This window comes from Mugil cephalus, chromosome 6 (assembly GCF_022458985.1).
Source record: "Mugil cephalus isolate CIBA_MC_2020 chromosome 6, CIBA_Mcephalus_1.1, whole genome shotgun sequence".
In the NCBI taxonomy this organism is placed as follows: Eukaryota; Metazoa; Chordata; class Actinopteri; order Mugiliformes; family Mugilidae; genus Mugil; species Mugil cephalus.
The window spans coordinates 25,271,158-25,282,064 of NC_061775.1; the positions used below are offsets into that span (position 1 = coordinate 25,271,158).

At 41.7% G+C, this 10,907-nt stretch overlaps 1 protein-coding gene across 3 annotated transcripts in view; it reads left to right on the top strand.

Moving 5' to 3' along the window:
• The window catches only part of brinp3a.1 (bone morphogenetic protein/retinoic acid inducible neural-specific 3a, tandem duplicate 1), a 60,373-nt gene extending 50,606 nt beyond the window's left edge, over nucleotides 1-9,767 (top strand). For all 3 annotated transcript variants that reach the window (XM_047587762.1, XM_047587763.1, XM_047587764.1), the window contains one exon: nucleotides 7,790-9,767. In XM_047587762.1, the coding sequence (XP_047443718.1) occupies nucleotides 7,790-8,906 (1,117 nt within the window). In that variant the 3' untranslated portion in view covers nucleotides 8,907-9,767. The remainder of the gene's footprint in view (nucleotides 1-7,789) is intronic.
• Nucleotides 9,768-10,907: the final 1,140 nt, after the last annotated feature.

Genomic DNA, 10,907 nt, shown 5'->3' on the forward strand with positions numbered 1-10,907 from the left:
TACTTTGTTGTGCGAGTGCCTGTATGAAAATGAGTAAAAAAAAAAAAAAAAAAAAATCCGACGGCCCACAGCCACATCACGAGTCCTTTCAAGCAAGCCGTGAAAGGCGATGCTCATTTACTTTCTTCAGCCCACTCCGTGTGCAGCACTTTGTTCCCCTGAACTAGGCATTATGCTAATGATACATGCAATACATTAGTGCTTTGATATTCAACCGCGGTACCACTGAAGGGAGCTGTGGTGTCACACCTGATGACTTCGCTGCACATCCAGCTTAGGTGTCCTTTAGATTCAGAAAATCAAAGCTATCCGCCTGTGAAATTAAAGTTTGCCGTGTTTTAAAGACACATGCAAAGTTTGGGAGATGTTCCTGCTGGTTAACTGGGCTGTGATTAAATCATACACACAAAAAAATAATCATCTCTATGCATCTTCGCCGGATCATTCCTTCTATTTTTATGCAGGTTTTCTGTCTCAAAAAAAAAAAAAAAAATCTGTCATATAGTCTGCAAGACGAGCTTATGAAAAAGAAATGTGATTATGTCAGTGCAGCTGACGCAGTCAGGTTTATTTTAGGAGTCATTTCAGGTGGGAAACCATCTATTCATCCCCTGCAATATGATTTTTAGCTGGAGCCGGTGTACAATCGCCCCCGTGTTCACTTTCCTGATAAATAAGGGAATATAATCCGTGTGCGTTCTCCAAATCTCATCACACCACACATACATGCGTACATTTGCAACGCGTGGCCTTAACCTTGGGAGCTGCTTCAAGTTCAGACTCAGAAGTTTCAGCGTTGGACTGGACGGCCGGTGTCCTGCAGCGCTGGCGTCCGCTCTTTACCAAAGCGTGCAAAGGTCTCGTCGTAATGGATGAAACGGGCGCAGTCGATTTGTAAAATACGGTTGGAGGGAACAAAAATACGAATGCATGCATCAACCTGAGCTCTCAGTGCAACATCTAACATGGGACAAAAGAGCATTAATGCAACAAAAACCTGTCATTTTTCACCTTTTTTTTTGTCCCTTTCCCAAAGGTCCTTTCGTATTTATTCGTCCTGATTTATAATGGCTCACAGCACAGCACAGCGGCCCCAGTTTGTCGCAAAATAATTAATCTAATATTACATCACAGGCATATTACAGTGTAGTGTCAAATTTTAATTAGAGCCACAAATATAGTGCAGCTACGCACATTTGGAGCTATAGTAAATATGTTCTGTAGCTATGTTATTAAAAAAAAAAGGAAAAAAATCCTCAATGAAATATTGCATCAAGCTCAGTAAATGCTCCCCACTGGGTAGAAAAGCTCACAAGCTACAGTGATGATATAATAAGTGACTTTCAGGGTGTGTGGAGAGGAGTCCGTTAACGAGGCGCATCCGAACGTGTAGCCCTGTGTGCACTGACTCTGATATGCTGAATCTAATTTTTTCCTCAACACTTAAGCCGGACACGAACTGGGGCAAACTTCAGTAGAGGAGTAAACGCAGACAGAGCGGGAGCGATGAAAGCCAATCCTGAAAGTGGATATTTTGGATCCCGCCGTTATGTAACCTGGTGCAGTCGGAGCAAAGCGTCTCCGCGGCTCGTGTTTACTGGCGTCGAGTCTATTTAAATATTTCATTATCCAACACGTTGGAATCCTTCAATTCCTTTCAGTTTCACTCGTGAAAACTGCACAAATGCAGCAGACGTTAGGGCAGCGCAAATTTTGACTTGGGCAAGTTTAGTGAAAAAAACACAATTTTCTCGTTAACCATGTAAACACATCACATTTTCCGCGCCGTCTTTTCATTTTGCCTCATGTGTAATGACCTAGTTCAAGAAGGGGTTTTTTTTTTTTTCTACTTTTTATAAAGGGAATATTCATACGTCTCTGTAGCCATTATTCATGTACTGAAGCATCTTGGTCTTTGTCGGATGGAGACAAAGCAAACAGAAAAATACTGTAGCCTTTGTGCGCTGCAAATCCATTTTGGAGTATCTTTTGTAACTTTGTAGCCCGGCCTTTGGAGATAAATACCATATTTTGTTTTGTTTTTTCAATTCTGAGAATACAAGAGGTGTCAGTACTGCAGTGATGGAGCAGCTGCACAAAACAACTGATGTGCCTTTTTTTTTGTGGTGTACCCCGTAGATAAATATGTGTTTTAATGGGAAAAAAAAAGAAATGTATCTTCAGTGGAGATGCAGAGGGGGAAAAAAAGTTTTGTCAGGTAGTGAAAATTGAATCTGCAGCGGGAGGAGAAAGTTGGTCTGTGGCGTTGATCCGTGTGAAATGAGCTGACAGACAATGAACAGATTGCAGAGTGCGCACGCTGCTTCTCTTCGGCCCCACGCCGCACGCTGCGCCTCCGCCACAGTTTACATGTCCTGCTGACACAATGCGCTTTATGATGGCGAGATGGCTTCCTCCCCTCTCGCTGTGTGCAGCCTCCACTCCGGAGGTGATACACGCACAGCTGACTCTGATGAGAAACCGGCTACCGTTAAGACGCCACGTTAACACGTTACATCAACTGTCTTTTCGACAAAAAAAAAATTAAATTAAAAAAATGATTCGGATTGTAGAATGTCTCCGGCTCCTTTCTGCCTTCTCCCCTCCACGTCATCTCTGTGCCGGCTGCGCTCGCTGTGATGTTGGAAACTAGGGAGGCTTTCTGGTTCAAAGCACTCGTGAAAAAAAGTCATTTGAAATTGTCAAACTCCACAGCTGAAGCATTCTATAGACCGTGGCTCGCCATGATAATTGTTTTTTTTTTTTTTTTTTTTTTTCATGCTTTAGATATGCATTCTCTGTTACTGACAGAGGGACGTGGACCGGAATGAAGGCAATATAAATAAATAAACACCATCTGTCACAGTTCCATATTTTTTTTCTTCATGTGTGAATGTGTTATGTATATGTTTACTTGAATGCTGTATGTTTTGAAAAAAAGAAGAAAAATTGTCCCTGGTTCTTAATCAAAGCAGCAGAAATTCTAATATTAATCAGTGTTCCTTAATAATGTATCTGTGAACATAACGGCGTTAAATGAAGTGACGCAGCCTCTAGAATAGTCACAGTTTGTGAATTTATGTGAGTGCAAAGTTTATCTCAACTTTATTGTGACATTCCATAACATTATCACAGCGGCGTCACTGTTTATGTGTATTTCTTAGCCTAACTAGAATCTAAACATGTTAAAAAAAACTGAAACTCGCAGTTCTCCAGTATGTACACCAATCAGGCATAACATTATGACCACCTTCCTAATATTGTGTAGGTCTCTAATGTGTAGGTTCGATGCCACTGACATCGAACACTGATTTAGAGGCCAGGTCTCATGTTTTAGTTTAGTTGTTCCTAAGATGTTTGTGTGTCTGTGTTGGGCTGCATCCTGCTGGGGACGACTGCTGCTATCAAGGAGCGTCAGGGCTCTGCATATTGATCGAAATATCAATAATATCGAGACTGTGGCTAGTATTGGTATCGGATCGATACTAGCGTGTGATGAGATTGATACTTTTTGTCACAGTTTCTCTTCTACATGTCCAGTAAATTCCTCCTCACACAGTTCATGCAGCTTCTCTCCAAGTCTGAGGAGCGTCTCCATCCCCACCTGTAGTGAAAGGTGGATGTGGACAGAGTTTGACACTCGAATCTTAGCATCACAGCAGCATCACACAGCTGGAACTGATGCTGTTATTAAAATGCGTCAGTACTTGGAGAAGACAATTACACGGGATGTAAACCCACTTCTGTGGTGGGAAAGGAATGAGCCAACATTTCCCTCTCTGAGCAAACTTATTTACATTGTTATATTTTTTTGTTACATTGTTCCTTTTTTACTTATTTTGCACTAATTGCACTTTTGTCCTAAAACAATTGTGTGCAGTAAAAGGGGAATTCTTTCATTTTTATACTGTTAAATCAGTTTGCATTGTAATTAGTTAGTAGAAATGGTAGAACTAAAGGGAAAATTATGAAGTTATTCATAACATTTCAAGAAAAAGTATCGGTATCGGCGATACTAGCCCTGTATTTACTTGATATCAGATCGATACCAAAGTTCCCAGTATCACCCACCCAAGTGTCATTGCTATGGGGTGGGGGGGTCTGGTCTGGTCTAGGTTGGTGCTACATGTCTGTAACATCCACATGAATGAATCCCAGGTCCAAAAGTTTCCCAGCATGTTTTGTCTGATCTTTGTATCTAGTCATTCAAACACGCCTCCACTATCTGCTCTAAACGTGTACATTTTTCTGACTTTTAAACATTTCCGTGTAGCTTTGCTTTATTAAAGTCAACATTCCCGGCGCTTCACACCAACACGGCTCGTCCCGGCTATTCTTTAGTCAAACAACTGTTCAGGCAAATGCATTCTTTTTTTCCTTTCAATAAAATGTGTTTTGAAACCTAAATTACTTATACATGCAGCATTGTTTACCCCCAATTAATTAGCAGCTGCACACAACAGCAATAACAGAAGCGCTAATTCTGCTGACGGCCGACTGGGAAATGTGACAGATGTGGAACAAAGCGAGCGAAGGACTGATTGAGGACGTTATATTCTTGTCATGAGTCCATCTGCTTCTTTATTCAGTGACAATATCAGAAATTTATTTTTTTTTGCGCTGGCGTTTGTTGGAGAATAAATAAAACATTTTGCAGTCAGTCTGTCCCAAAGATGAGTTTTATATCAGATACGTATTTAACTTAAAATACATCTGAATGAAATCAAAGCAGTTTGTAACTATTTTGCATGAAGATTATTTTTTTTCTCACTTCTTTTGAAGCAGATGCAACTAAATTACAATATGTCTAACATTTCTTGTTAAAGTTATTCTTCTGTTGGCTCACATTGAGACCATAAGCCAAACATCTTCATTTTTAATGCTGTGTGTTACTTTATTTATAAGAAAGGATTTATTTTTTCTATTCAACGTTCAGTGAAACGGCCGCTGAAGCCTTTTTAGCTTCTGCAAGCGAGCGCTTTTCTTGAACCATGCACACGGACTAGATATCGTTTCTTGGTGGACTTTGGATCAAATGTTCAGGGATTCCAATGGATAGCTTAAACGTGGGCCGTGCTTCCCGGGCACGAGTCCGTGGGGAGTGTGAGGCGATGCAGAGCTGTGGAGGAGGACTGTTGACCTTCACGCTGACTCGCCTCCCCCACAACAGGAAGAAGATGAACAAGATATCTGGAGTCAGCCACATTATTTATTTCTTTTTATTTTATCAACATTAAACCATGCATTCACAGCCCATGATATCATTCTGCACGATGACCCCTGTTTTATACAATGGGTGGGTTTGGTTGGTCTCACCGAACCATGTTTCATTTGAGGGATTTACGCATGCGCTGTGATGTGCAGTATCATCAGAAGCGTGATTGTGTTTTACAGCAGCAGAAGATATTAATACCGCAGAGGATGTTTCATATATAGTAAAGGGCATCATGGCAGCCTAATGATTATCGCACATGCAGAAGTGCAATGTCGGTGTGACTAGACCTTGGCTGCATTTAAAGCCAACTTCTCTAATCATCAACTGCATCTATCATGCAAAACAAGCACATTTCGTGGATACACGCTACAGGCCAAAAGTTTGAAAGTTTCTGTTCACAGTCTCTTTCTTAAAAACCAGCTCTGTGTATTTTGGAAAGTATTTACTGCATGATCAGATTTGTTGATTTGAGCCATTTTCCTCAATTTACCTTTAGGCGTCGATTGATGCTACCAGAACACTGGTGAATAAATGTCAGCAAAAGAAAAGAAGGGCTTTAGTTTTAGGGTCGAGGAGATTTGCAATAGTTGTGAATTGTTTCATTTTTTTTTTTTTTACTTTTGCACTCAGTTTCCATTATTCACTTTAAGTATTTGGCAAATATCCCTTGTGGAACGAATGCCTCGTATATGCCGCGCTGTTGTTAAAGCCAAAGGAGGTCACTGAGAAGAAAGGAAAAACTCAAAGACCTGATAGTTATAGGAGAAATGTCTTCTGATGACTTACTCTTTGCAACAAAATGAACATGATTATGAATAAAACTGTGATCTTTTATGTAGAAATTTGATCTTGCTGCCAAACTTTCGGCCTGTAGAGTAGGTATACATATACGGATCAGCCACAACATTAAAACCACTGGCAGGACAAGTAAATAACATTGATCACCTTGTGACATTTCACTGTTCTGCTGGGAAACATTTGAACCTGGCATTCGTTCATATGGATGTTATTTAGAGATGTAGCCCCCACCTACACCAGACCAGGCACCCCCACCCCCATAGCAATGACACTCCTTGATGGCAGCAGCCTAACACAGTTTAGGAACAACTCAAAAAAAATAAAACATGAAGAACAGCACAAGGTGTTGACCTGGCCTTCAAATCCACTAGATCCCAAACTGACCAAATATCTGTGGGACGATCCACAGAGTCTCCTCAACCCACAAGACTCTCCCCCCAATATCCCCCCACTAACAGCATTCTGTTTCCAGACACTATAGGACACCCTCAGGATGATTCGACTCTGAGCTTGATTTTATTCCACATATTAGAAACACCACAAAAATAGGGTTTTATCATCTTAAGAATACAGCGAGTTCTCGTTTCTCTCTCTGGCCGGCACAGAGGCGCTAATGCACGCTTTCATCTCCGGTCGTATAGATTATTGTAATGCCCTGCTCTCTGGTCTCACAGCTTCAAGTATTTCACAGCATCAACTACTCCAGAACTGGAGAAAGACCAGAAAGCGGGCTCAGTTTTCGAATCGCTGCGTAGGCTCCCTGTGCGCTCCAGGATTGATTTTAAGGTTCTTTTATTCGTTTTTAAGTGTCTTAACGGCCTTGGGCCTTCTTATCTGCCTGACCTGCTCTTATCGTAGGTCCTCCGGTACCGGCCTTTTAACTGTTCCTAATGTTAAAACCAAAACCTACAGCGAAGCCTCACTTTATTATTACGGCCCGCGCCTGTGGAACAGCCTGATGGAGGAGGAACCTCAGGGCCACTGAGAATGTTGATGTTTTTAAGGGCAGGCGCAAGACCCACCTTTTAATTTAGCTTTCAGCTGAGTCCTCTTTTACTGGTTTTATTATTACTTATTTATGCTGGTTCTGTTGTTTCATTATTTTTTTAATTGCTCTTGATGGACTTCTTTTTAGTAACATTTATTTATGTATGCTGACTTTACTGTTTCACTGTTTTTAATTGCTCTTAAAAGTTTTCTTCTGTTTTCATTTATCCGTTTTTATTTTGTTCATATTTTATTCTGTTGGCTCTTAGCTTTTACCCCCAGTGTTTTCCTCATAGGGGCGGTAGCTGTGTCTGGGTGCCGCCCTGGGATTTTTCCTGGCCTGGATGGTCGGGGGTCCTGCTGCAGGCCTTTATGGCCGTGGCGTGGGCCCCTGTCTGTCTGTGTCGGGGTGGTCTCTGTAGCCGGTGGACTAGTGTCTCTTCACATGGTCCCTAAATGTTCAGCCATATTCTATTTTATCTAAGGGGTGGGTTAGGGTATGCTTGGGGAGTATGCATGTTCAGTATGCTGTGTGTCGTGTGTGTGTGTGTGAATAAATGTCTGAGGAATGGGGGGTTTAAGGGCATTTTTAATGTAAAACACTTTGTGTTGCATCTTTGATGTATGAAAAGTGCTATATAGATAAAGTCTGCTTCCCCTGAAGGCAAATATTCATGGAACAGACTTTTATTTCAATGCAAAATGTGAAGTTTTATTTATAATCTGATGTAATAATTGTGTAATTTAAGCTTGCAGTGAATCTAACGTGGAGCTCTGTCTTTGCCGCAGGCCTTTAAGCTACTGGTCGAACTACATCCTCTCCATCATGTACTGCAGCGAAAACAACCACATCGGCTCCTACCTGGAGGAGACGCGGAGCTGCTCCTGCCCCTACGAGCACCCCCCCTGCCAGGGCGTGATCCCCTGCACCGTGGGGGAGGGCACCTCCTGCGCGTCCTGCTCCTACGAGAACCGCTCCCGCTGCGCCACCTGCAACCAGGGCTACATGCTGAGTCAGGGCGCGTGCCGCAACGAAGTGCCGGACTCCACCGACCACTACATCGGCTTCGAGACAGACCTGCAGGACATGGAGCTGCGCTACCTGCTGCAGAAACGCGACAACCGCATCAGCATCCACGGGATCTTCGTCAGCAACGACGTCAGGCTGAATAACTGGTTCGACCCGTCGTGGAGGAAGAGGATGCTGCTGACGCTGAAAAGTAATAAATACAAGTCAAACCATGTCCACATGCTCCTGGGGATGTCTCTACAGATCTGCCTTACCAAGAACAGCACCCTGGACCCCATGCTGTCTGTCTATATCAATCCGTTCGGGGGGAGTCACTCAGAGAGTTGGATCATGCCCATTGACCAGAACAACTACCCCGACTGGGAGAGGACTAAATTAGACCTTCCCTATGACTGCTATAACTGGACTTTGACTTTAGGCAACAAGTGGAAAACCTTTTTTGAGACAGTCCACTTTTACCTTCGGAGCCGGATCCGAGGCCCCTCGAGTAACGGAAACGGAACTGTATACTACGAACCCCTGGAGTACCTGGAACCGGGAAGAAATCTCGGCTACATGAAGATCAACAGCATCCAGGTGTACGGCTACAGTATGCACTTCGACCCGGAGGCGATCCAGGACTTGATTTTACAGCTGGACTACCCATACACTCAGGGATCGCAGGACTCGGCCCTGCTGCAGCTGCTGGAGATCCGGGATCGGGTCAACAGGCTCTCCCCGCCCGGAGCCCAGCCCCTGGACCTGTTCTCCTGTCTGCTGCGGCACCGGCTCAAACTGTCCACCACAGACGTTGCCAGGATCCAGGCAGCGCTGCAGACTTTCAGTGCCAAGCAGCCCAACTCGATGGAATACGAAACAACCAAATTATGTAGCTAGGAAGTGGCGGGCGGCCAGGCGCACAGATGGACCGACAGTTATCGCACATGCCTGATGACAGTTAAGAGCAATTCTGGAGCCGTGCAAAGGGACATTTGGGGGACATTTTCATTGTCGTCATGAATCTCATGTCAGTTTTTCCTATAAATTTGTACAACATCATAGAATTAAGGAGGATTCTCACCATACTTGCCTCATAACCTAATTAAAAATGATAACTTTGACAGTGGATAATATAAATTCAGAACTCTGCCATCACTGATATGTTGCCCGCGTGCTGACGTTTTGTAGATTGCACAAATTTGAACCACTCACATACGTAAACGAAGGCTTTTGCTCAAGATCAAGTATTACTCAAGCAATGTAATCATCTCACAGTTACATTTCAACACCAGCATGTTTTGGGGTTTTATTTGTTCGTATTTCTTCATCAGTTTTTATTTTTTTTTTGGTATTGTTGTTTTTTTGTTGTTTTTTTCCAGGTCCAAAAGTTAACATCAGAACTTGTTTTGATATCACAGCCCTGCCTTTCAGCCCGGGACACGACTGGGGGGTGGGGGGCACCTCCATTCTTTTTAGCCGTCCTTGTGATAAAAACACTCTTTTTTTAAGGCTCTACTACACCTTTTTTATTAAGAAACGAATAAATGAAATAAAGTGAATAAATAGATGCTGTATTACTCCAGATTTGCAGAGGAAGGACAAAAAAAAAAGTACCATGATCACAATATATGTTACATGTGCTTTTATTTTTATAATGCTGTCGTTTGTGAATTAAAAGTTACAAAAACACTGTCTATAAAATGTAAAATACGATTTGTTAATACACTAAATAAAATACATTTTTATGTGTGGTCTATAGACGATGTACTTGTCGTGGTGCCTGGTGTGTCTGGTTTCTCAGGTGTAACGGATACATGAATTTAAAAGGATTTGTAGACGGTTATTAATGACATGTCAAATGCCGTGCCGTGAAACCATTCTGGACCGTGCTCTTGAATTTGTGAATGGTTGAGGATTTTACACACGCTGGGATTCCTCATAACCACCTTAACATTGAGCAGACGCCAACATTACACATGTAGACACTCATTAATTGTAATCCATAACCGTGATATTTAAGGTTTAAGTAAGATTTTTTTTATTATTATTATTCAGTCATAAACCACATGTTTTCACCTAAACTCTTTTCTGATTTATCACATTTTCACAAAACACAATCCACAGTCAGACACATGCTTGTATGTGTCTAAAAAGACACAAAAACACAAAGACTTCTGATTATTACAAGTGCTGCCAAAATGCATCATATTTATCTACTTCAGTTGCTAATGATGGGAATATATCTTTTTCATTGTCGTTGCTGGGCCACTTCAATAGAACAGAGGAGTCATTGATGTTACCGCCAGCTGCTGTTAACATTCGACACCTGAAATTTATGAACTATGTTTGCACCCAGCGTTGCCAGATGCAGCTGACGGTTTCCAGCCCTGAAGCTGTTGAAAAACCACTAATATCCTCATAACAAGATAATAGTCCACAAAAGTGGACAAGGTACAAAACCTCATCAAATTTTACAGTTGAAACCGTTCTAGTTTAATATGACACTTAATTTCTAACAATAGTAACAAGTTATAACTTCGCTAATTGGCAAGTACTCGATTGAGGACATGGGACTTGATTATTTGAAATTTTGCACAACAATGTTCCGACATGAAAATTAAAATTTTTAGATTGTTACATATTGCTGACTTCAATATTAAAATAATCTTATCACAATTTTAAAGGTTTTAGATGAACACAGACGAGTGCATAACTAATGCTTTGTCAAAGCTTGAATTTCTTATTTCAAGCATCTTCCCATTTTCATCTATTAACATATTAATAACAGACAATGCCTAAATACAATCCACTGTTTTATTATCAGTCTTAAAATATAACACTAGACACCAATCTACTTGCTTTTAGAAAACACTAGTTTTGAGATATCAATATTTATTT